We start from the raw sequence: 27,286 nt of genomic DNA on the forward strand, positions 1-27,286 counted from the left end.
CAAAACAGGAACGCAAAAGCGAGACTGCCATCCTTCGCAAATGGTTCTGCGCATGCGCAGCAGCCTCCAGTCTTTCCATCGCTCCTCATCGCCGTCCCTACCCATACCCATACCAAAACTCATGCCCATCCTCATCCTCATTCCCATTCCCATTCCCGACATTCCCACTCCAAATCTCGGGCAGCATTCGGAGGAGACCCTGTGGCAGCTGAAGTGCTCCAGAAGTGCGCAGAACTTGCGTCTGAGCCGGGCCAGACAAATGAGCAGCCAGCCACCAGCAGGCAGATGAGTGCACTGCCCCAAAAAGGGAGTCTTTCGAGGGTTTCATATTCAGTGGGATATAAATAATTACCAAACTTTTCAAAGAGAAATGAATTTATGAAGTATTTTTATCATTTAATGGCTTCTACCAATATCTACATTGGATATTGAACTGAAATCTTCCTTTCTTTTTCCGCAATTTTAACTGTACTTGTAGAATGGTATATCACATCACATGTGCTTTTTGCCAGTGCAGGAGACTGGTTAAAACGCACTTATACCATTCAAGGAAGGTGGCTATCCCCGCTAGTGCAGCACCACGCTCCAGATTGCAGCAAATCCCCCTCTAATCACCCACTCCTGATGGCCACCTCCAAACCGACCACTCTCCCATCCTGAGGCTGAAATATTAAGAAAAATATTGAAGCAACCGCGAAAACCAAAACAAAAGTCCAAAAAACCAAAGCCAAAGCCAAAACCAAACGACGTGACATCAACACACACACTTGGTATGGCACTACATTATATGGCAGGGTAACGTATATCGCTCTGTATCTCCAACTCTCTTTCCACACACGTGTTCTTATGAGTGGTGTGGTGTGCTTAGGTGTATGAGTGAATGTGTTTACCTGTCCGACCGCGCGCGGTTTGTATGCAGGTAATTTACGCGGCAGCTACCGAAATACGCTGCCGTCCATCGGTCCGCCTGTCCGCTTGTCCATTTGTCCGCATGTCCATTTGTCCGTTTGTCCATTTGTCCGTCCGCGACCAAGACGAAGTTGAGATTATTATCGCGCGCCAGAAACTGGCTGAAAGACTGTGAAAGAGACTGGGCCCACAGAATATAACTCGATTCGAGTCGAGTTGATTCGAAAGACTTGGGGTCCCCGCATTGGTAAAAGTCTCCAGCGAATGGACAACGGACCACGGACGGCGGTCTTCGATGAGCGTCATTTTGACAGCCAGCGAGCGGACAATGCAAACCACGTTCCACTTTGGGGCAACAACAACGAGAGCAACAACAATCCTTTGGCCACTTGGATAAACACTTGCCTTGGCACGGATATATCCCTACAGTAAAAAAAATGGGGGCTGGGCTCACGAAAATTAGTTAGGCAAGCATTTTTTATAGAGTTTTTTATTTAAAAATATAAGGGGTTGAATTTTATATGTATCATTGATTTCGATCTCTTATTTGTTTAATAGACGATCTAAGGTTACAATAGTACGAATAATTTTAAAATAACAATTGCTTGAAAACCTTTCTGTTAAAGCCATAGTCAATTAAATTGTAAATTTTTTTGGCCAGTGTATTTGTATGTGTGTGTTTATTCGCACCAGGCAGACTTTAGGGCACTGCCATGCTCTCCCCCGCCTCCGGGCGCACTCCCTACGACCCCCGCCTCCAACTCCAACCCCGCCCATGGCTGTGGCCCTGCCCCGCCCCCTTCCTCTTGGCCCCACTCCCTTCCACACTGTCTCCACTGCAGACTTTCCCTTTGGTGGGGGGCAGACTGTGGCAGGGATACAAAACGAGTTATCAGATTATTTGTTATTTGTCTTGGTTCTTTGCTCACAGTTTGTTGTGGCCGTGGCTGTTATGCTTTTGAAGTAGTTTCAGAGCTCCAGAACTGAGGTCTTGCATGCAAAGCGCGACAACCAGCAGGAACAACAACAAGAACAACATCAACAACAACAGCAACATCAACAACAGCAACCAGAACAAAATCATATGCAACACTCCGGAGCAGAGGAAAACCCGATGCAGAGCGGCCTGAAAGTAAGACCAGTAGCCAAAGTTGTTATGTTATTTTATTATTTTTTCCTTTTTTTCGGTAGGCTGCAGGTCTTGACCCTCTTCCTGCCCCGGCTCATTTCTCCCGTCGCCCCGGCACACACACACGTAATCATAATAACAATCTCTGGGTTCATCAAGTGGCCAGCAGAGATGAGAAGTTATGCAGCCAGCGGGAGGAGTTGGGGCAAAACAAAAGGAAGCTCAAAATTAAATAATAACAAAAGCGCGCAAGACAGTAGCCAGTAACCCGACGAGTAGATATTTCCCGGTTAAACAGTGCGACACATTGCTGTAAGGCCGCGCAGAATGAGATGGTTGAAGCTTCATCGTCTAATTAGAATTTCATTTAAGTTTTTATGAACTGCTCTTTTAAAATTAAATAAAATGAAAGCAAAATCCATCAAGTCGTAATGAAACTTAATAAATGCGGACAACTATGGCGATCTTCCTAGGATTTTTGTTTGAAAGTTAACTCCCATAAAGAACAAATTTTTGTGAAGATCTGTTCACAATGAATGAATGCTTTTAATGAAACGCACTGTTGGCTTGAGTCTGAGCTCCTGACTGCTGTCTTAATGCTGCTACGTGAAGTGAAAGAGCAACGGCAATAACAGAAAAAATTATGATATATGAAAACTGAAAATTAGTTTTTGTTGCTTCGGTTTCTGTTTCAGGTGGCTTGTTCAGCCCGCAGCCTCCAGCCTCCAGTCTCCAGTGCGCAGCTTCCAGATTCCGGATTCCACGTTAAGAGTTCATCTCGAGAGATGATTTCTTGCGGCTGCAGATCTGCTGATCCGGCGATGCACATGCTTAACGAACGTATTGTGGGCCATGATGCAGCAAGAAATGGAAATGGCTTTTTGGGAACACGACGGCTCCCCCGCCCACTTGTGAGCCCTTTTCCCTTTTGGCCCCAACCAGAAGTTGGCCACTCCAGTGAAGTTGACGCCTTCGTTGTTATTATGGGCACGTGACAACTGCGCCCACGGCGGAGAGCCCGGCCCACTCACCTGGCAGGTAGGGTTAACAACAAAAAACTCTGGAAAAGGGGTTGGGTGCCAGGGGGCGGGGTGGTGGTATGGTGGTATGGTCACTGGCCAAGAGAAGTGGGCGTGGACAAAGTGCTGAAGTCGACCGTTTTAATTGCTCGGACGAGCGGTAAGCTGAAATCCTAATTGTTTTCACTTTGCCTTCGACCAGAACAATGTAATCGAATGGAATATCTCTCAGATACTTTTCCACTTGCGCTGACTGAACTAGTTTCCGTTACGATTTCAACACAATTAGAAGTTGCACAACTATGTTTTTAGGTGTTGGCCCTTCTTTTGAAAATAACATACATAGATTTAATTCAAAATGTCTGTTTGAAGTAATATTTGTACGTATTCTACGATAAAATATCGCGAAAAGACCGTTTAAATAACATTTTATTCTGTGCAATGCAACTTCACCTCCCATTTCTACGCCCCTTTTCCACTTTTCCGGCTGTCTGGCGTTGAAAATGCGTAAGAAATTATACGAAGCAACGGCAAACAACATCTCCGTCGCCGCAAAACTTGAGCTGAGAAATAGAAAATCGCCGGAAGTCATTATACAAAAACTTGTTGTTATCGATTGGTTGGGCGATGTGACCAACACTATCACAATCACACCGATAGAAGCACCCATACTAATACGGAATGCACGCACTTTGAAAATACGTGTATGGTTGAGGCGGCAAAACATGTTGCTTTATTAATATTAAATGGAGCTGTGTTCAGAAAGGTGTGGGAATATTTTATTCTTGCAATTGAAATATCTTTCCTGCCTTTGGTCTTAAAAATATCTACCTTTATACCTTCAAAGATTTTTGGCCCATCCGCTGATCTTGGCAAAAGCACAAGACCGAGGGGAATAATCATCAAGTCGAGTGTTAATTGTGGCCCACGACAAGGTCAGAATGCGATGGAGAAAGGAGAGGACTGGAGGAGAAAGGGAGGCTGGTTTGGGGCTTTGGGTTACCTCGAGTGGCACACAGCTGCAGCTTCAAATGGACCATATATCTTTCAGTCCAACTGCTGCTGTTGCCAAGTTGCTGCTGTTGCCATGTTGCTACTGCTGCTGACTGTGGTTTAGCTTATAAGACTTCAGCAGAAGGTAACAGAAGGCTTAGAGCAGCGTAAGCTGAGATTTTTATTGACCACAGACAGGCAGCGAGAGTTTCGGGGAGAAGGAGCCGGGTCGAGAGGTTGGGATGGAGGATGGGGGATGGGGAATGGGGGTCAGGAATAGGGGGAGTTCGGTGAGGCACGCACATGGCATATGGTCGGACACTCGCTGCACTTGTGCCCCATCAGCAGGGCAGCAGCAACAGCTGCCAGCTACAGTCAGGATTCCATAACAGAAACAACCTTCTAATATCTAAACTTCAACATTGGTTTACAACTGGCACACACGGGATTAATCAAATTATTTTCTCTATGACTGAGTCTGGAAAACAATGTAGTAGGAATGTAAATAGTTGACTAATTTCTCCTGCTATCTGATGCCTATATCTAAATATTTATGTTTTGCAACTCACTAACTCTACTTAGAAAATGTCCATAATTATCTGAATTACGCATTCAAGTTTCATTTTTAAATTCCTCATAAACAGCGGGAGTCATCTTCCCTATTTAAATTTAGATTAATACCATTTATAGTACTTCTTCTTAAATATACATCACAAAGAATACTTCAAACTAAAGGGAAAAGTAGAGAGAGCTCCAAAGCTCTACTGTACAGTACTCACCTCCCAGTGGCTGAACATGAGCTGGGGACAGGCCAGGCCAGATGTCTGCTTTCGCATCTCCTGGGCGAAGTTGAACGACTCGATCACCGGCAGCAGACAGGTGACCGCGAAGTTGCCGCTGCCCTGGGTCAAATCGCCGGAGAGGATTTTGCCGTGCCGCCGGCCAATTACTGCGTACATCTTACCTGCGAATGATAGCGAAAGAGATACGTTCTTTGATCAGCTGTTGGTCGTTAGCTAGAAATCGAATTGGAAATGGTAAAGGGAAAAGGGAAACCTCCAACTAACAATGGCCGCCTTTCAGTTGGAGTGGTCGGTTCTGGTTAATGCGCCTATATCGCCAGTTCTTTCTTGTATTGTTGTTGTTATTGTTGTTGTTGTTTCTGGCGCGTCTCAAGGTAACTCGTAAACAAATGAAATCTTATCGGGTTTGGCCCATAAAATTGGCGGGCTTTCTGCCGAACCTCGCGCGTTTTTCGCTTGAACTTCCAAGCCGAAGATGGAGATGAAGATCGTTTCCAGGTCTCTCTCGCACTCTCCATATACCCTACTTGTTGGGCATTACCATTTTTTGAAGAATTTCGGAAGACCTCAAAGGAACAGCACAAACATTTTGCGAGGGAGACAAAGAGGAGTATAATTAAATAGGCATTTTTAAAACTTCGCCAGTTGACACCAATGATACTAAAAGTTCGCCCAAAATACTGAACTTGTGTAGAACATTGTACGGAGTAAATGGTGTACATTTCCTTTACATTATAAATATACAATAAAAACAGGTGGTAAGGTAAATTCGATTGTAACTGACAAGCAAAAAGATTTCTTTACAAATTAAATCACTTTGAGATCTGTAGTTACCAAAGTAATTCGGAGTTTAAACCCTAAACCTAACCCACTAAACCTTTCTTTCCAAGGGAATTTAAAGCTTCGACTTTGCACGCAATCTTCCATTCTTGTTAAACTCTTTTCTGGATTATTTTCCAGTTGTTCTTTTTTGGCATGCGCTACAAGAAGAAGGCCCAAACATGGGGAGGGGAGCGAAGAAGGCCAGGAGGAGGCGGTCCAAGTCCAAGTCGATGTGGCTAAGGCAGGAATTAGTTTCCGGTGCCGTAGTAAAGATGACAAAAACAACACGGCGGCAGCAAAAACGGCCGAAAGGATGCAACGGAAGCGGCAAGAGTCGCTTGGCTGCGAGGCCCCCTTTTAATTTTTTGTTATTTTGTTGTATTTTATTTCGTCGCTTTTGTTGCCTTTGCTTTAAGCCAAGCACGCGAGCCAGAGACACCTTGCCATCCGCTCGCTCTCACCAACACAGCCGCACAGACTCACAGATGCATCTCACAGATACGCGCACGCACACAGGAGCAGCGGCCATGGATGCTGCAACCACCAGCGGGAAAGGCAGCAACAACATGTTCATTCATTCATATCCAGCTCTCTTTCGTGCTCTCTCACGGTGTGCCGCTGCCGCTTGTGCACTAAGAACAATATCGTTTAATCAGGATTTAAAAAAAAAATTTCTCAAAAGGTTTAAAATCACTACTCTTAAATCAGTGCTTTAAATACACTTTTCACCACATACTTTCTGATTTCTGTTGAAGAACTTAGAATTTGTGGTCCACTTAAAAATTGTCCACTCATTGTCATGAAACATTATGCATTTTATAATTGTTCATTAGTGAAAATTAAATAAAATAATTTTATTTATTGGCATACTTATAAGATTTTAAAGCATTTACAATTTTAAATTGACTTGTGCAACTTAAAACTACAACAAACAATACAAAAAAATAAATGAATTTTTCTGAATTGAAATAGGTTATTTTTCACGACTTGAGTTTCTTGATAAATGACTTAAATGACTTCGTTTGATCGCGCATTTTCTCCCAGTGTACAGACACGCATATACCGGCAGCGACGCGAGCAGCGGACTTCTCTGCCGGCTTCAGCGGCTCTCGTTCGCCGTGCGCTGCTCGTTTTTGGATTTTCTGTTTGATCAGTTCGAAAAGTGAGTTGGTCGAGCGAACAGCATATAGCGAGGGCAGCGGAATCGAGGCGACACGATACGATACGATACGATACGATACCGTAGGGTATACGTTCCAGGAGCGAATGAAAAGACGGGACGAGACGAGACGAAAGGCCACCGGAGACAGCGACGTCGCGGGTGTAAAGTTACTAAATAGCAAACAGAAACTGCCGACCACCGACCGTTGCAGTGAATGAAATATCCAATAATTTCGAGTGACATTCGCCACAAATCAATCGATCGTTCGATTTGAAACCTGATTTGTAGAGTTCGTTTCTGCCAGTGTGTGTGTGCATGTAAGCCATGGGTTCTAAGCGAGCGAGTGAGACAGAGCGAGAACACTGATTCGACTCGATTCGGTTCGATTCGATTCGATTGGATTTGATTCGAATTCAATTACAAAATTTATTGAGTGTCAATAACAAACCGCAAGAAAACACCCGCACGCACAAATCTAATCAATAGATTCGGAAAGATCCCAAGATCCCCAGATCTAGGTACAAATCCAGATCCACATCAAGATTCCCAACCATCCAGAGATCCAGAAATCCAGCTGGAGTCAGAGTCATAAATCATGCCTACGACATTGATGCTGCTGCCGTGCATGCTGCTGTTGCTGCTGACCGCCGCTGCCGTGGCTGTCGGCGGCACGCGACTGCCGCTCGAGGTGTTCGAGATTACGCCGACCACTTCCACGGCGGACAAGCACAAGAGTCTGCAGTACACCGTCTACGATGCCAAAGATATTTCAGCTGCAGCAGCAGGAGCGGGAGCTGGAGCAGGAGCAGCGGCAGCAACTGGAGTGGCGACCAGTACAGTGAAGCCAGCCAAGACAGCCGCCGAGCAACTGACCGTTGTGAGCATTTCCACGGCGGCCGCGGAGAAGGATCTCGCCGAGTCGCGGCGACATGCGCGACAAATGTTGCAGAAGCAGCAGCAACACCGCAGCTTCATCGGCAGCAAGCAGCCGCACGGCGATCGGGATGTGCGCGTCCTCTACCAAGTGGGGGTGAGTAGCTAGCAAATACGAAATCCATTTGATTAGCCTGGCTAATTACATGTTTGCATTGATCGGGGCTAAGTAAAAAAAAAAAACAGAAATAACACAAGGTACCAATGAAACCAACAACTGGCAATGGCAGGTTGCATAATGCAGGCAACAACGTCAGCAGACACCTGTTCAACTGGTTGCCATTTGCCCACGCCAGCGGTATCAGCTGCAGCAGCAGCATCTACACAGAAAACAATCCTGATGGATTAGATACTTTCATTCAAACTAACGAACGGAGGAGCAGTTAAAGGTCTGCTATTCCAAATTATCAAAGAACTTTCAAAACAGTTTCTTATCTTTGGATTTGCATCATAATCACTTAACCAATCAATTTTAAATGTCCATCGCAAGACTAGCTGCGATTTCTTTCTCTGCACAGCAGGTTTTGCAATGCAACTTTTTTGGGCTGGGTCCGAGCTTTAGTTCGTTATTTTTACATATTTTGTTGCTTTTGTTCGAGAAACGCTGGCTATATTTAGCAGCCGCCCTATGGCCATTACACTTGACACCCACAAAACCACTATCCATATATCACCACACGCATATGGCACATTTAATTGCAGCGGCAACACTCGCTCTAGATGAAAAATGAAAGTTGTTTGCAGCCGAGAGCTCAACTCAACTGATCTGTCGCATTTGATCAATTAAAGTCGCAATTGCTGTACCGAACCGAACGATATGAGCGATACCAAAACCAATTAGCCCGGCGGGTCAAGAGTTCAATGCTGGCTACTCATGACTAAGCCACGGCCCACCAAAAAGTTCTTGGCGTTATCTTTCCCCTTAAATCCGCTTCAATGCGAATTCAGATCGTAGGTCACATCGCTTCCATTGTTCTCACTCCCGATCTGGCCATAAATCAAGTGTCCATTGAGAAGGAGAGGGGATTGGATCGGCCGTATATCATGTATCGCATATCTATTATGTCAAATGTCATACGACAAAACACGCCCTGAAAATCGAATTCTGGCTTGATGTTGCTACGAGGCCGAGGCGTGAAGTATCAACAGTACTCAAAGGCAAAATATTGACGGCGTAAACAAGTCAGCAAAAGGGGCAGGGCAGGGCAGCAGAATAGGTTCGACTTGGAAATACCCTTGCGAAGGATCACTATCTAAGTGTGTAAGAAACGGGAAAGATAAATCTATTAGTACTATGCGTAAATCAGTATAAGAGATCAATCAATGCTTAATGACTTTATACGAAACCCAAGCGTATCCTTACACTTCACTGCCAAGTAGTTATACCATTTAACCTTCTTTCAAGCCACAGCGTTTGGGTTCGACTTGGTTCATAAATTTTGAAATCCAAATGCCTGCAATAAATTTTGGAACGCATATAAAACAAGCATAACAAAGCAGCATCACAACACAACACCTAAAATAGACAAAAAAATTGAGCAGAGAATTCCTGTTGTTTGGAAACTTGCAATAAAAACGCCTTATTGGAGAATAGAACACAACGGAATAGATCCACAAAAGGCTGTGAATGAGCAGCCGGAAAGAGAGGCAAATAGCCAGATAGAAAGAGACGGGCACAGGGGAAGGAAAGAGACGGAGGGAGGAAGGAGGCTGGGAGCGAGGGAGAGGAAAGTTTATAGAAGAAAACAAAAAGTTCCCATGCTTAAAAGCGCTAAACATTCAGTTCCGGTATTTAAAAACGTTTTCAACGACCACGACTGAGACGGGGATAGAGGGAGACGGCAACAGCAGGGGGAGGGAGACGGGTAGATGGGTAGACGGGGAAGACCTGAATGAAAGAAAATTCATGAATGAAATACGACCACGACGACTACGAGAAGTCGATGATGATGGTCATAATGACGGTGGTACGGTATGGTATGGTATGGTATGGTATGGTGTGGTGTGGTATAATGGGTGAAATGGTGGTGAGTGAGGGGCGCGATGAGGTGGTGCATGTGTGAGTGGGAACACTGAGAAAAGTTCGTTAATGCATTTAAACTGGAAAGTGTTTACTTAAGGTCGATTACTGTTTATATCAAAAACATGTCGAACTAGGCTTCTCATAAAATTATAAACACAAGTCTACACTCATAACAATGAGTTCCAATAGAAGCTTTAGAAAGCATTTTGAAGTTATTTTGAATGTAATCCAGTCTAGCAACTAACATTTGCATACACTCAAATATCAATGACCGCATTCGTGAATATTTTCTCTCACTGTACACGCGTGTGTGAATGAATGAAAACGTAAACGCTGGATGAGCAGAGCAGCCAGCAAATGCTACGTCAGCGACTTCAACTTCTCGCTTGGCTGGGCAAGTCAATCTATGAATGAATGAATGAATGCCAAAGCGACAGACCGTCCAAATGTATGAATGGATAAAGCCAACGAGAGCAACAACAACACAACTACAGCAAAAGCAACAGCAACATCAACAGAGATCGGGCAATTTGTCGGGCCATATACAAACAGATCAGCCACGCATATTTGGCCTAAACAAGTCGATGTGTGTGCGCGTGGCATGGCCAAAAGCCAGGGAGTTGGGAAAACATACCAGGGAAGGGGATTGATTGGAAATGGAATATCAAAAGAGTCTGCCACAAATTCCAATTGACTGAGAAATGTTTAAACAAACCAAGCATATATTCCGGCCATTCTGGCTATTTGACCAAGCTGAGTTCTGGTGTTGCAGGCAGGTGTGAAAATGCTTTATAGGCTGCAATCCAGACATGGAAACAAAAGTGCCAGTTGTGCGTATGCTTAGTGCCGAAATACGCAATAAATATTTATGGAAATACTTGGTTATATAAACCCAACAACTTTTATTTCGACCACACCTCTAATGGTTATTTATGGGATTTCTATGCTAATCAATACATCCGATATGTTTGACACGATATGACAATTTTGAATTCAACCTTCTTCAAACAAGTTTTTTGAATCGTTGATCTGATTTTGGTAAATTTATGTTCATGAGTTTTTTCACAGAAATCATCAATGGACTTGAGCATCCGATTTCTAGTGAACTTTTGTGTTTTTCGTGATGGGAGATTCTTGTGAATGAAATTTTACGCTGGGAACTTTCGTTGATTTGATGAAATTTCAACGATTGCTGGGAACTTCCACGAAACCTTCAAATTGATCAATCACTGACCTGCTGCAGTATCAGTTTCCTTCTGTAGAACTAATAGATCATATCTATGTTCCTTAATTGGTTGATGACTAACTCTATGAGTGCTTTGAGTATTTATAAATGCAATGCTTCATATTTTCAAGGGTAAATATTCTGCTGACTAAACTTGGGAGAAATGCATTCTTTGTTAAGTGCATTTGAATATCAAAACCCAAATATGTAAAGAAGAAATAATTCCATTAGCAAACAAAACGCCTTCCCTTCTAAAATTGATTTCATCCCAACAATCAGAGCCTAACACTTTAATCCCATAATGAATCGAACCGCGCTTCCCTCGATTTCGCATATCATGTTTTTACAATTTCTATCTATGCTTTTTGCTCTGCCATGGAATTTTTGTTATGCTAAATATAGAAATTATTCAATGCGGTTCGAAGGCAAACAATAATAATAATCATAAATAAGACAAACAAATACTGAAAGAGAGTAGACAGCGATGACAGCAGCAACAGCAACAGCAACAATGGATATATGTCGGTTAAGTGTGTCTGGATGCCGCAGACGAAGTTAGGCGCGAATATAAAAATATTTGCCTAAAAAACAAGCAGCAGGCAGCAGCAGCATACCGCAATTATTCACCTAAAAAGTGCCCAAGTCTACGATCTCGGAGAGCTCCATTGAGAAAAATGCCCCCGACTACAACAGCAGCAACTACAACTACAACAACCTGAGCCAACGGATGCTCAGATACCAAAAAACTAGTTTGCCCACTTTTTTCCCTCGACTTCTTCCTCTTCTGCCTATAGACTTTGTTGTTGGCGCGCGCGCCAAGTCAACTTTTATAGATACTATATATATAAATATATTTTCTCATATGAGCTAACAAAATACTACTAGCCCAAGTCGCAGGCGAAGCTCCAGATACTCTACCACGCAACTTCAAAACATAATGCAGATAGATTTTCTTTTTCATTTTCAAAATCACCTGAAAGAAACCAGGCGAAGGCCATTGCATTTTCCATGAGAATACTAACCAAAATCGCAATTATTTATTTGTCAGGCATAAGGTCAACACAAATGTGTATATCTGCTCCAGATATCCAAAGCAATACGTATAATCTCGTGATATGGCTAATTTATGAGATCTTTCAGCCATGAGGCTAGAACAAAAGTTTCTACCTCGTCCAGATATCCATTGATATACGTACAATCCCGTGATATTGTTGATTTATAAGATCTTTCATTTTTCTGCCCCTATTGTTTGGCCGTCTAAGCTTTGTGCCACTTTTTGAGAAAAAAAAGCATTTCTCTGTCGCTGGCCAGGCGGAAATGTGGCTTGGAACACTTCCGCTTTTGTTGGCCAAGAAAAGAGATAGAGATAGAGAAAGAGAAAGAGACCTTGTTACAGTTATTGATGGACACGTTCCAATTTCCCACCTCCCCGGGGCAACTGGCGGCTTTTCCGATCGTGTAAGTGTGCTAATTACGTGCCCAAAGGCGCAATTTGTTTACAATAATATCAAAACAAGACGCGGAGAGAAAAACAACGCAAACGATGGCGGGGTAAAAAAATAAATTAACTATAAATAAGCAACAACGAATGCTGCTCTTCTTTGTTGCTGGATTTCATTCATAAAAACGCGCGCAGACGGCGAGTAAACAGCAAATGGATGGAATGGGCATTGGGTGTATTTACACAGCGGGCAGCAGGAGGGAGGCAACGGGGCGTGGCACTGCGAGTTGCTCATAATTATCAGACAAAACAGGCAAAACAAGAAAATATATATATGTACATATATCACAAGCGTTTTGGTGACGTTTTGCGCGCGTTTTCTGCAAGAAAAAAGCATGAATGTATGTATGTGCACAGAAATGCGAACAGCCAAAGCCAGTTTACACTAAAAGCCGGGCAACTTTTCATTTAGCTAGCTGGCCGGCCATCCATTCATTCATAAAAATCGCCGCAGCAACATCAACGAGCCATCGGCATTGTAGTCAAGATTTATTTATTTGGCGGCAAGCGCGTAAAAGGAGCCCACAGCACAGCAGCAACATCAGAAGTAGCAGCAGCAACAGCAACAGCAGTAAAAGCAGCAGCAGCAAACTGCAGCAGCAACATGTTTATAGCCCGCCACACAGTCGGCAACATTTTGCGGTTGTCTTGCTTCTTTTTGGCCAAGGCAACAATTACAATGGCCAGAAAGCCGCAGCAAAAAAGCCACAAACAACTATGCCACGTTGTTGCTGAATGAATGAATGAATGAATTACTTTTTTCCGTTCCGTTGTGGCAACAACAGCAGCAGCAAAAGCAGCAACATCAGCAGCTGAGACTGATTGTGGTCGGGTATTGGGTATATGGAGTTGTGGAGTTGGCTATTGGGTACTCGGCATGGGCTTGGGGATGGGGTTGAGAGGATGAGGATGTGGATGTGGTTGGTGGATGTCCGTGTGCGTAGACGTTCATTAATTGTGACGATCAACAAGCTACGCAAAAATCAAGCAGCAACAAAAAGGGGAAGTTGCTGATGTTGTTTGTTGCTGCTTCAGCTGCAATTGGCTGCCCCGCAGAGAAACCAGTTTCCCAGCTATACCCTGAACAATCCTTGACAAACAACAGGAGTACTCCGCTTTTGCAATGAGCTTTGGCAGAAACGTTCATAAATTATTGTTTAGATTTTCTAAGAAGTTACATTATATCCAGTATACTTTCTTAAATTTCTTGAAACGTGCTTATCGTTTCATTTCGAAACATACAATTGTGCTTTTTAAATTAATGAATTCGAAGAGTATCCAAACTTCTTTATGCAAACTGAGTTAGTCAACATTCTTATAATTTTTCTGCTGTTGTCTGTTGGCTTTTGCGCGCTTCCTTTTGGAATTTCTGCTGTTTTATGAATGAAAATGTTTTTTCCCTGCTTGTTTGCGGTTGGGGCATGCTTCCGTTAAGGCAGTCCAGAAAAAAACCAGAGAGAAAAACAGGCAGGCAGCAGGCAGGCATGGCAAAAGTGGCACGGTCAGTCTGCGTGCCCCGGGCAATTCCTGGACTTGCCTATGCAAAGTATTATTATATACTGGTACATACATATATATAAATTCATCGCATTTTTTTGAAGAGCCGGCCGTACACAAATCTTTTCTACTTCCGGCTTGGGATGAATCTCTCTAAGTGCTCGCGCCGGCCTGAGAGTTTTCACTGGAATTCTCTGGGACTGCGACTGCGACTGGGACTTGGACTCCGTCTCCAACTTGGAATCGGAAGACAGATAGTGACCTAACAACTTCCGTGTTACTTCCGCTTCGTCGGCCCCATCTTCCACTTCCGTTTCTAACAATTTTAATTGAATTTTCGTGTAAACACACTGACTTAGGCAATATATATGTATATATATATATATCTTGACCAGAAACTGGGATGAAAACCAATGCTGAGCCGGCATACTTCCGCTTACCTCGGCCACATGACGACGCCAGATTGCATAATTCTCTAGCCCAAAAAACAACTGAGAGAGAGAGAAGAATAACCCAAAATCGAGTCGGAGTATGAGTAGGGGTGGGGGGAACGGAGAAAAACAATGTGGAAAAGGAAGTGTATAGAAAAATCATTAACGCACAGACAAAAGATAACAGAGGGTGCAGGGGTTGGGATATAGCGGAGACTACCTGATGGCAACACACTTGTGGCAGGCGGCAGGCTGCTGTCATCCATCCGTCTCGTCTAACGGTTGGAAAATCGGAAAGATCGGAAAATCTCCGGCCCGGACGTTGATCGTCGTGTGTGCGTCAACGCCCTCATGGGAACCAAAAACCCACGAAAGAATTACGGGGCGGCGGGGGAAGAACTCAACCAACTGTTGCCGCTGCACCGGGAAAACAACAACGCAGACATCTTCCGTTTGTTGTGTGGAAATTTATGTCATTGATTGTCCTTTAGTTAGGCCGTTATTGATAGCACACCAGATGGGGCGCAAATGCGCAATACAATGCTACAATGCGGAGCAGGTGCTGTCGATACTTGTCCTTATTTTGCCAAAGTCATAGTCAGGTTATCGTGAAAGCAGCATCCTCTGAACTCAGGATTCAAATCCATTCAAATCCATACTGTACAGCATCGCATTTAAATGGGCGTTATAATAGATTTGAACATTATATACAATAACAATAATACTACTCAAGGATCTGGAATGCTATGTGATTTACATTAGGTCATGAAAAATGGTTGTGCTGGAAAAGAACTTAATTTAGTTTCCTATTAAACTAATGCAGTCTCTATTAAGAACAATGCATTAAAGTGTCATTAAAATTTTAAAACACAACTTATGGCTATATGGTTGTATAAAAAGTAGGAAGGAACCTTCGACAAAGATGGTTCCTGAAACGCTTTAAGTCCCTGAAAGTCACTCCAAATTGGCACCACTGCCTTGTGCAATTGAAGACACCTCACTTCCGCTGCGGGGAATGGCATTCCCGGCATTCAGGCAGCCACATGAGGCATGACAGCAATGACGCTAGAAGTAGCTCCAAGAATTCCATTGTGGGGAGACCCCCTGGCCACCCAGCCCCTCCCCCTCCCCCTCGACCCATTCACCGCCTTTCTGGAGGTTGTGAGCGGGGTTAATTTGGTTCAATTAAAGAGATGGAATGGGAGAAGGGTTCCCTTTTTCGCAGGCGGCTTTCATTGAAATCAAAAGTCACAAAAGTTTGTCAATGCTTGCGGCATCACGTTGCACTGCGTCCAGCTGCTGGAGGAAAAAAGCTGTTGGCTGGGGAAATGGGGCCAGCAAAGGGGGCACAGAGGGAAAACTCTTTCATTGTCTTTGGCGCGTTCTCAACTTCCGTTGGCACTGCACTTTGACACATGAGGCTAATTGTCTGACTGCTCGGGGAGCGGTACACGCGTGCTGCTGATGGAGATCGAGCAAATTATAAAGTGTGGCAGCAGCTTGGACCCCTGCCCCCTTCCCCCTGACACCCTGTCCCCCAACTCCCCGCCACACCACCTTCTTTGGGGAGCTGCTAAACCGGAAATCCGGTTGCCTTCTCTCCCTCTTCTCGCCGCCTTTCTTGTGTTTGCTTTTTCCCTCGCTTTTTTGTGTTGGCCTGGCAAAACTTTTACTACTCTTCCAGCTTCTTCGCCAGCACAGAAACTTTCGTCTTGTTTACAAGTCGATTCTACTCGTGCACCAAGAAAAACTACTTAGTCAACTAATATTATTTAGAGACCTTAATAATTCTATAGAAATCCAGCAACAATGTTTATTTTGAATCTAGGACTATCAGAATTAAGGGCTTCGAATAAGTTACAATACAAAGTTAAAATTCATACCAATGACAGGCGCTATGAAATTCTATTAAGCCCAAAATTTCACAAACAGCATCACATTTTTTCTGCGTGCACCTATTGTGAGCTTCTCAGAGATGAGCTGATGGCATTGGAATGCCGATGAAGCATGTCTTCTTTGATATGCTGTCCCTGCCATGTGATTTGCTTATCAATATGTAAAATTGTATACGAATAACGGTGATGTCTTTGAAGTGCCATTTCCCGACACAACAACACATGAAGACAAAAATAAGAAATAAAAACTAAAAAACAGAGAGAAAAAACTCACTGAATGGGGGAAAGAAATCTCAATAAACATGCTCGAATTTCAAAGAATTTCTCACGCTGCTTACCCAACGGATCCCCCTTGAAACTCCACTTCTGGCATATCCTGTCAGGGGTGGATTGACAATGGTCTCATAGCTCAGCTCTTCCCCCCATCGAAATCGAGAAAGAATCTCAGCAATGCCCGAAGCTTCTGCTTGAAATATGAATAATCAAAGTGCAAGACAAATTCGCTCGTCGAAAGGGTTAAGGACTTCGGCAGGTGCTGCGTTTGAAACTGGGTCAAAACTGCGTGGGAAACGGGGGAGCGAGTGGAGAAGGAAGTTCCGGAAGCAGCATTATAAAAAAATCAGGAAGTAAATACAACTAATAAAGTGCACAAGGAAGGCAGGCAGACGACATCCGGGGGAGAGCGAGACAGCGAGAAACAGCAGGGAACTGTCATAGAGAACTCCGGTTCAATTGAGCAAAAAGGTAAAAGGTCAGGCAACCTGTTCCGGACTCACTTCCGCTTCATCTACGGCTAATCCCTTTTTCAATGCGCTGTAGCTTAAGTGTGTGCGTGCGAGTGTGAGTGTGAGTGTGACTGTTAGTGTGCGTGTGCACTCACTTATTTACTTCCGTCAGTTGCACTAAATCACTTCCGGACTTCCGGTATGCGCTCTCCCGAAAAAATAAAGGAAGGACCTCAAGGAATGACCCTAAAGAGCTCAGGTAGCAGCAGGTGCAAGCCAGAGAAACCCAAAAATAATTTGAATAAAAATCAAGAAAAAGGTGGTAGGAGATAGTGGAGCGAGGGAAATGAAATTGAAACCAAACAAAAGGCGAAAACCCTCGACAAAAAGGGATAACAAAGAGTGAACAGAAAAAAATACCAGGGTGCGCGACAGTTCCACTTAAAAAATTGATTGCTTTCGATAATTTCATTGGAAACCTGTTGTTGTCGCTGTTCTTACTGTCAAGCATCACTAACAATAAAATCGAATGATAGAAGGAACCAGGCTCTGGAGTGGCATCCTCGAAAAGCACCCATCAGTTGCTAGTTGTTGGTTTTTATGTTACGACCAGGACACAACACAATGCATAAGTTTTTATTGGATCCCAACTTGGGCAAACGCAACAACGGAGCCCAAGTTTTCGGGGCTCCCACTCTGTTTGGGGAATTCAATTAATGAATTGTATTTGTTGGGCAGCAAACAAACAAACAAGCAAGACACCAAAGATATCCTCCAGTTAGGACCGACTTTGGCTGTCTCAGTTATGTTAATCAAGTTGCCATCACTGTGTTGACACAATCCTCTATTTTCGAAGGGTTCTTAGCACTCCAGTCTGTGGAAGTTGCCTTTATGGTTTGTTTATCATATGGTAATTTGGCAAATAATCAAGCAGAGCATCAAGGGGATAATAAAAGGCTTTTAGGGCTTAAAATCAACTCCCAAATATATTAAATTTCTAGGATGTTTCAAGTAGTTTAGCTGTGCTTTAGGGATTGTGATACCCCTCATTGGTATTCCTAGCTTTGGGAGAGTATTAGACTACTATATTCTGGCTTCATTACAAACTAATGTTTCCCAACCAGTTATAGCACATGTTCCTAACAAAGTCCGATCATTTTCTTTTGAAGGACTCTGAAGAGGACTTGCCCATCTGTGCGCCGCATGCAGTCTGCTCCAAGATCGATCTATACGAAACCCCCTGGATCGAGCGACAATGTCGTTGTCCTGAATCGAATCGCATGCCCAACAACGTGATCATCCATCATCACAGCCACTCGTCTGGATCCGCGGATTCGCTGAAGTACAGGAATTACTACGAAAGAGAGAGGATGATGCAGCACAAGCGAATGCTGTTGGGCGAGTTTCAGGACAAGAAATTCGAAAGCCTGCATATGAAGAAGCTGATGCAGAAGCTGGGCGCCGTCTACGAGGACGATCTGGATCATCTGGATCAGTCGCCGGACTACAATGACGCCCTGCCCTATGCGGAGGTGCAGGATAATGAGTTCCCCAGGGGACCGGCGCACATGAGGCACTCCGGACACCGGGGATCCAAGGAGCCTTCAACCAATTTCATTGGCGGCTGTCCGAGCAGTTTGGGCGTGGAAGATGGCCACACCATTGCCGATAAGACTAGGCACTACAAAATGTGCCAACCCGTGCACAAGTTGCCAGTTTGCAAGTAAGTTACAAATACATCCTTACTTCATATCCTTAGAATCTTATACGAAATGCAGTTTTGAATTTACATAATATATTTATTCACTGTCTAATTGGAACATTCTTCTTCCTTGAAGGCACTTCCGTGACTACACTTGGACTTTGACAACGGCAGCGGAGTTGAATGTGACAGAGCAGATAGTGCACTGCCGGTGTCCCCGGAATTCGGTGACATACCTGACCAAGAGGGAACCCATTGGCGATGGCAGTCCGGGCTACAGATATCTGTTCGCCTGCTCTCCCCTGACGGTGCGTTTTACATGGAATATTTCTTTGAAACTTGGCCCTAATGTACATTTTCATTTATACAGCGCCTTCGCTGTCAGCGGAAGCAGCCGTGCAAGTTGTTCACGGTGCGAAAGCGCCAGGAGTTCCTGGACGAGGTCAACATCAACTCGTTGTGCCAGTGCCCCAAAGGACACCGCTGTCCCAGTCATCACACGCAATCCGGCGTGATAGCCGGCGAGAGTTTTGTGGACGACAACATACAGACATATTCCGGGTACTGCATGGCCAACGATTGAGTGCATCACCAAGGGGATCATTCCACATAGCCACACATATAAAGCATATATAAAACACACTTTGTAAAGGAAGATAGCGGAGGAAGTGAGCGGAGGAGCAGCAGCTACTATATAGATATCGACTGAGCCAATTGAGTCTCGCCAAGTTACCAACTAATGAGAAGGGAAAAACGAACAAATACAAGCTAGGAACTTAAAATGCACTTCCACACAAATCATTTTCAAGTTTTGAAGGGGCGTGTTTCTTTTGCTACCAAATTTTGGTCATAAAACGTATGATATAAATATTTAATTAGTTTTAGGCATCGATATGTGCGCAGTTTGTTATACAAATAATTTGTAATGAATATTTATGAAAACAAGAGCAAGACCTGCAACGAAGGAGGGCATACCCTCCACTATGTAATATAGCAACAAACTATACTCGTAATCTAACCCGCATAAATTGTATATATTTTAATATATGTATGTCTAACGAAAACAGTTTCAGTTATAATTTAAACGGAAATTACGTGGAGCAATGCAGCAAACGTCAAAGAGCAGGATGTGCCAAATGTTCGGATGGGGTGCACTTAGTTATCGTAAGGATGTATCATTGAATAATTCATAGCGAAGGCAGTTTGAAACTGTGGCAACTCTGGCAGCTATTTTAGTGCAATTTGTGTGACGCCTTCAAAGCCACTTCTCCTGAATTTGACCAATGGATTTGGCAAGGAAATTAGAAATTAATTTAGAAATTGCGCAAAGGCTTTTAACTACACGTATAGTAACCACCATGACTCCTCTTCTTCCCTCTCAACTACGCATATGTACATCGATTTAAGCTGCAGGATTTTGTTTATCTTAAAACGAGCAACGAAATTGGGCGACGTTTCGGTTTAAACACTTTGTAAAAAGGCAAAAATAAACATTAATTTATGAACAAAAGTCTGTGAAGGTTCTTTTTATTCGCGTACTTCTCAGTATTCATCTTTTACTGAAAAAATACATCCAACTAGAATTACCTTCTAAGTATGCTTTACAAATTGCCTTTTACCACCGCAAACACTTTTTATTTCGTGGGTTCTTTATACACATATTTTTGGGGGTGCCTGTGCTGTTAAAGAACATTGCCTACTTTTAGGCGTATGCGTTAGCCAAACGACAAATTTGACACCAAACGTAATGTAAAGTAATAAAAAGTTATTCACTTTACGACATGTATAAATAAAATAAATATATTTATAGGTATAATAAACCAAATAATTGATTGATTAATAATATTTATAATACCGGTTAAATCTCGTATGAAAATCGATTGCTGTTCAATACAATATTTGTAGTGCCGAGCTACAAATAAGTGCAACTACAGGCAACTGAAGTTCACTAATTAAGTTTCCTCACCAATTGTTCCATACAAGATGGTAAAGTAAGATAAGCTTTTCCAGCAATGGGAAATCCTCAGACATGACGTCAATCAGAAAAGCCAGTGAAACCAATTATAACGCCATCAAATTACACTTCATGCTAATAACAGACAATTGCAGAACTCGGGGTTTGCTGGCTTAATTCTTGACCAAATTGCCACATGCCTTATGCATCCATCAAAATTATTCAACCGCAGAAGTGCTTCCTCTCTAAACTCTGCTCAAGCAAAAACAATTAAAACTAAGGCAAAAGTGACCGTAGAAGCCAAAAGCCAAAGCTTAAGCCTTGCAGCCAAAGCAGCTGAAAATGCAAATCATTGGACCAATGTTGATTAGAAAGCAGCTGGCGGCGCCTGAAGACGAAGAAGTCAAGACCCGTCATATAATTAAATAAATATCTCAAAGTGCTGCAGAGATGGACCATCGCTGGACCTAGCCACAAATTCAATTACCGACCATCCATAAAAACAAAGCATCAAAAAATTATCAAGAATTATGTGTTGCTTATGAAAAAAGGGCTATGTTTTCTGCCGAAAGAAGAAGCTGTAAAAATATACAGTGCGAAAAGCCCAGTGAACCATAAAACACGCTCACAAAAAGATGAGTACTTTTTATGCCCATTACCGGAAGGGGAGCATGGAGCATGGGAGCAATACGCCATCAAATCTATGAGGTTAGGGCGAATCCATAAAGCGGATCTGTATATTAAGCATACAAGATCCTCAAAATCGTTTAGTGTGCCAACTAATTAGACAAAGATCTTTAAAAATGCACAGTGGAAAGAAGCCGGCACAGATGCAGGCCCATATAGCCACATGAAAACAGACAGATTGGGCACAGTTGGAAGACAGTTTATAGCATTAGCCCCTTAACAAGACCCAACAACCGAGCAACCAAACAACCAAACAACCCAACAACCCACCAAACTCACAGACACTTAAAAACTTTAATTAGAGTTTAAGGAGCTCGGTACATTTTTCATTAGGCTGGCTATGAAATTCACTCACTTTTAGCCATCTGAACAGCCACAGACACCAAAATTGCCAACATTACCAACAGTTAGCCGCAGAAATAATTCATTGTCACCCATTCCCCCACGGTGTCCTCAATCTCGATCTGAGGTCGGCAATTTTCACTTCAGCATGGGATTCTTGTCCCCAGAAACCGATGCTTTTGGCCCAGTAAAAGTTGAAACATGGATAAAAGAAAGTAAGTGAGCTGCTCTATATACAAGTGAATGTTCTCAAACAACCTAAATCATTAGGATGTAATTACATCGTAAATAACATTACTTTATAGGTTATGGTTATGGATATAGGTAATATACTTTTAAGACACTACAAAAACCAGGTGATTCTACAGTCCTCAAAGAGCGATTCCCCAAATCATCGATCACAGAAATTCCTGAGTAATAATTATTTTGGCGAAAGTTTCATCACCCATCGAGTTGACTGACTTTGCTACTGTTGCACAGGTGCCGTCGATAACTAATTATTTCCACTCATCTTTCAGCAGCGGAGGAGGCAAAGAGCTGCCAAGGTGTCTGCATTTTCCATATTTATGAGCCATCATCGTTGACCGACTATCTTCAACTCCCCCACCCCCAAAAAGTTGGGATACCAAGCCCCAGAGCTCAGATTCCCGTCCATTTATTGATTGATTGCCTTGCTTATTGGCCGGACAGCCGATGGCTTAAATTTGCATGCCAAAAGCGAGTTAGGGAGATATTGGTTGCAGGGTTGTTTCGGGTTATTGGATACCAGATTTATATGCATCATTAGAAAATGCCAGCGCAGGGCTTCTTCTTTTTCACTGCTCGTAACTTTCTTTCGCATCATTAAAATGAACATCAACAAATTGGTCGCAAGACAAAAAATAATACCAAGAACTGTCCACAAATATCAAGAGCCCGCAAACAAAGTTGCATGTCTTGGAGGAAAACTTACTTAAGCACCGGCAAAAAAGAAGATCAGAAAAGAGAACTTATGTGGTAAGTTGGATTACATTAATGTAAATTAAAAAAGACTTGACATTCTTCTTGAAAACAAATTTAAAAACTATGATTATTAGATGCAAGATATACAACCTATGCTGATATATAAATAAAACCATAGATTAATTTGATTATGTTGTGCTTTTAAAGTGTAAAGAAAAGAAACTGCAAGCAATCTGCCAAATGATATAATACTTAAAAGACATAGATGGCCATGCAGATTTTCCCAGTGCACCACGAAATTTCTTTCGTGTCCGAAAAATTTCTTCATTTGCGGGTCACTAATTAGACGCGATTTGTTGGCCCAACCTGACATGCAATCTCCCCCAAGAGGAAGGCGCCCAAATGGGAAACGAAGGGGGAAGTGGGAAGAGTTGGCCCCTTAAATGGCCAACATCTGCATAATTATGCGTTGTTGGTGGAAGGTGCTTATGCAGCTCAATGAATTTAATTGAGCAACATTAAGCCCGCAAAGGGCTGGGGATTCTGGCTCTTATCAGTTTGGCCTGGGAGAAATGAGAAATGAGAGGTAGCGATGAACAGTAGCGATGAGATGATCTCACTCAAATATAATTATTCTTAATATATATATTTACCGCAGTGGGTACTTTTTGCGGCTATTTCACCGTTTTTTACCTTACGTTTACCCATACAGGACAGGAAGCACTCAGGTGAAGATTTCACCTGTTGCTTGGAAAGTGAAATTTGTGGATTTTAGTTTTTCATTTCTATTTCTGCTTTTGGCGCTGTGAGATAATTCAAATGCGATAAGACATTAATCAATGCAATTAGCGATACAATTGCTTATTGATATCCGTCGACTGTGGATTTTTCGGCTGGACAAATTTCCACAGATCTTAATGGCATTTTAATGGGAGCAGGGTGAAAGTTTATCGATTTATTTTTTGGAAGCCACGCGAGGAAAACTTGTGATATGCAAAAACTAAAAAAATCAAAAAAAAATCCACGGCTCCTTAATGGCGAATCCAGACAATGCAATAAACTGCAACAATAAAGCAATAACAGTAACAATAACAATAATTGTAATAGCCAGAGAGCAGAGCCAAGTCATCGCCGATTCAAATGGAGATGGAAATGGTTTTGAAGATGTGGAGATGTGGAGATGGAAGTGCAGGCGATGCTGGCGAAGCAGGTGAGGTGCGGCCGCAAAACGAAAGCCGAGCCGAAAGATCCAAAGCTCCAAAGATCCAAGATACAAATCATGCATTACAATGGGTAAAGGCAGAGCCAGAGGCATTGAAATTGAAAGTAACACACGACTGCAGCCTGATGATGATTTTCTAATTGCACAAAAGCCAAGATGACTCAAGTGCCTCAACTCCATGCATCTTGGCGCATTTTCCCGAAAGGTGTTAAGTATGCAAATGACGAGCAGCTCTCGAGTTAACATCTCTAACTCAAAAGAAGAAGGAAAAAGATGGAAAAAAAGTAGGCAGTCATGTTGTAATATTTACAACCAAACACACACATGATCTGTGTGGGCGGGGTCAGCAGCGCGCCTTTTTGGCCCAAAAGCGAGTGGTAAAAGTATTCAGCGATTTTGACCCCACTGCCTCAAAAGCGGCAGCAGATTCGCATCTTTCAGATACTTTTACATGTACTTTCTCTACTTAGACTCCGCCTGGTATCGCACAATTTTTTTCGGCTTTCCCCCCTTCTCCCCCTCCGTCTTTTAGGCCGCACCTAATCGGAATTTGTGCGCCGGCGTAGAAGAGGAGTATCCGGAGGAGGAGACCCCAAGATCAGCGGAGATCAGTGGCAGCGACACCGCTTTGATGTTGTAATTAACTTTCATTAGACTAGGCAAACAGCTCCGAGAATTGCAAGCAAAAAAATTATCGCAAAATCGTTGGTAAAAACTGAAAGAAATCTCTTCAAATTTGGAACTTCCGTAAGCGAATCTCGCATTTAAGTCGTAAGTTGGGTTTTTTCTTCAGATCGCTCGTGCTTTTTGCTTTTTGGCTTTTTTGGCACTTCCAGGTAGGCAAACTAAATTTCACTTTCGCTACACAATATCAACAGCGATTTAAGTGTGTGCTATATTTAAGTATTTACTTGGCCAACAGTACACAAAGTGAGCTCAACAAAAGGCAAATAAACTTTGGCTAGAAATACCCTGCAAGTGCAGAAAGTGGTTATCGGTTTAGTTGGCTTCGTAACCAAAGGTAGTTTTATGTAGTTAATCAGAGTAATTCCGTTTATTACTTAATAAGAAAGGTGATTCGTTTTTTATTCAGAAATTAACGAACCTATTAAGATGTTTATGGCTAAGATTCTATTAGTTGAGAAGGGGAAAATCTGTTGCCGGGTAAATTACTTTAAATATTGGGGTTAGGCTAATTTTTATCAGATAAGTGTGTATTACAATAAAAGGTATCTCCCAGTCGAAGCTAGGTTAGTCTACCCATTTCCCTCCCAACTTCTATTCGCCTTTTTTCAACTATTTCTTTTGGTCATGCGAATTCGTTTCCAAGGCGCGTTGATTGTTTTTCTTCCCCACCGCCGCCCATCGACCCAAACCCTTGCCAAAAAAGAGTCGGAAAAAAATTGGCCAAAAAAGACAAACGATCCATGGGAAAGCCGCAAAACTTAGAGATTCAAGCATTCAAATGAGATGCGGAGAGTCTTGAAGTATTTGCCTTGATTCCGCTCAATTGGCAATTTCGGAAAGAAAGTCCCCCATGCGCGTTCAAAATGCGAGTCCGAGTGCCAGAATCCCGCAGAGCTGCAGTTTTGGCCACGCGGAGCCACTTGGCCAGCTACTTGACTACCCGAAGATCGTGTCCAAGTGGCCTGCTGAGTAATTAATGACACGAACCCCGAAGTTTCTTCGCCCACCAGCTCATCTTCTAATTAAATAAACAAAATGAGTGCTTGCGAAAATGTTTGCCAAAACGCCTGGGAGATAAACCAATAAGCTAAGCTTCTTTGTAATGAAAATTAAACTTTCCATCTTAGCTGAAGGCTAAGCAATATAATCAACCATAATGGGTCGAAAGTTTTTACTTAAAGTAAAATAGGGGCGCAGAAAATTAAATTTAAAGTAAATTTAAAATACATACTAATATAAATGAGCTACTTTGTAACAACTGAAAATGTATTAAATATTGTTTCGTTAATTTAAGAACACCTATAGCAATCAGCAAAACAAATTGTAATTTTATGCAGCTTCAACTAGTTTATAGGTCAACTTTAAAACACGTATGCAAAAACTTTAAGAAGATAAATAAACAAGTTTGGCGTTTACTTTCCTTTTCTAAAAGCAAATTTAAGAACGAGTGGGAAAAATCACTTGAGGAAAATCAAATTAATGGAAGAAAATATCCATTGACAGCAGCGACTGCCAGAGAAGAAGAAAAATAGAAAGAGCACCGATTGCAAAAGGAAAAATATAATTTAGGTGCAAGAGAAAATTCAAGCGCATCATGTGAGCAAAGGTTTTCCCCATCAGCATCACCATCACCATTACCATGGCCCATACCATACCATCCCATCCCATGCGATCCCATCCCATGCCTGGATGACAGAAATGATGATGAATACGCGTTGGCAGCAGCAGCCGGCCCAGAAGCCCCTTGGACCCTCTCCCTCTTCCCAGTAGGTGTGGATATGGCAACAAAGCCGCAGACATCATCAGCAGTTTTAACGGCTGCCAAAGTTGGTAACGCTTCCAACTTGCGGGTGTTGCGGTGGCTTGTTGTTTCTGTTGTTTCTGTTTTTCTGCCGCTGTCGAGGTCTGTCATACCACCGCTGACTGACTGACATGTGAGGAAAGGCCTACACAGTCAGAAAAACCCGTACCCGTGTAATGTATGGAGAAATCACAGGTCAGAAGTCAAGGCATGCTTATACATAAGTAATGGAAATGTGTGAGCTGGCCAGTATGAAATACTGTATTTAGAATATAACACAACATAAACTAATAAAAAATGGACAATAATATATATAAAATTATTATCCATCTAATCTATAATTCAAGTTGAACTTTAACAACTTTTACTTCCTCAGTTGTAAGCCTCTATAAGTACAAGTTTTATATAAAGCAGAAAGAGTTAATGCACGTCCTAATCCTAATGGCATATGCTAAGTGAAATTACAGAAGTCGACTGCAGTATGGTATCCAATTAATATTCTCAGTCCACAAAGTTGTGTGCAGTGTATCCAGGTGATGTCGCCTTGCAATTGCACTTAATAAAACCGCTTGCAACACGGAGGAGCAGAAAAAACAATGTCAGCCAGCGAGAGCGCGAAAAATGTTTCAATAATTTAATGCAAATGCACAATAACAATTGCCCGCACCCTGGGCTTCCCTCATAAATATAACAATTTTTAAAATACATTTTTAATGAACTCATAAAAATCATTAAGACCCATGGCGTGTTGTCAATCCTTTGTTTCTATGTAGCTGTGTGGTCCCTTGATGGCTGCATTACATGGTAGATGGTAGATGGCAGATAAGGCAGATGGCGAATGCCAGATCTGTTTTCTTTCGGCGACAGTTGCAGCATGATGGA

The 27,286-nt window shown here is 42.7% G+C and overlaps 2 protein-coding genes across 2 annotated transcripts in view; one reads left to right on the forward strand and one right to left on the reverse strand.

The window, feature by feature from the left end:
• LOC122618158 (elongation factor-like GTPase 1) overlaps positions 1-27,286 on the reverse strand; it is a 75,026-nt gene that overhangs the window by 5,725 nt on the left and 42,015 nt on the right. Inside the window, exon 4 of the mRNA XM_043794326.1 lies at positions 4,830-5,014. Within this exon, the coding sequence (XP_043650261.1) occupies positions 4,830-5,014 (185 nt within the window). The remainder of the gene's footprint in view (positions 1-4,829; positions 5,015-27,286) is intronic.
• Positions 6,848-20,231, forward strand: LOC122618162 (protein giant-lens). Its single transcript, XM_043794332.1, has 4 exons — positions 6,848-7,867; positions 18,237-18,790; positions 18,906-19,077; positions 19,140-20,231. The coding sequence occupies exons 1-4, from the start codon at positions 7,433-7,435 to the stop codon at positions 19,350-19,352; spliced, it is 1,374 nt and encodes a 457-aa protein (XP_043650267.1). The 5' UTR covers positions 6,848-7,432; the 3' UTR covers positions 19,353-20,231.

This window comes from Drosophila teissieri, chromosome 3L, assembly GCF_016746235.2.
Source record: "Drosophila teissieri strain GT53w chromosome 3L, Prin_Dtei_1.1, whole genome shotgun sequence".
NCBI classification, from domain to species: domain Eukaryota; kingdom Metazoa; phylum Arthropoda; class Insecta; order Diptera; family Drosophilidae; genus Drosophila; species Drosophila teissieri.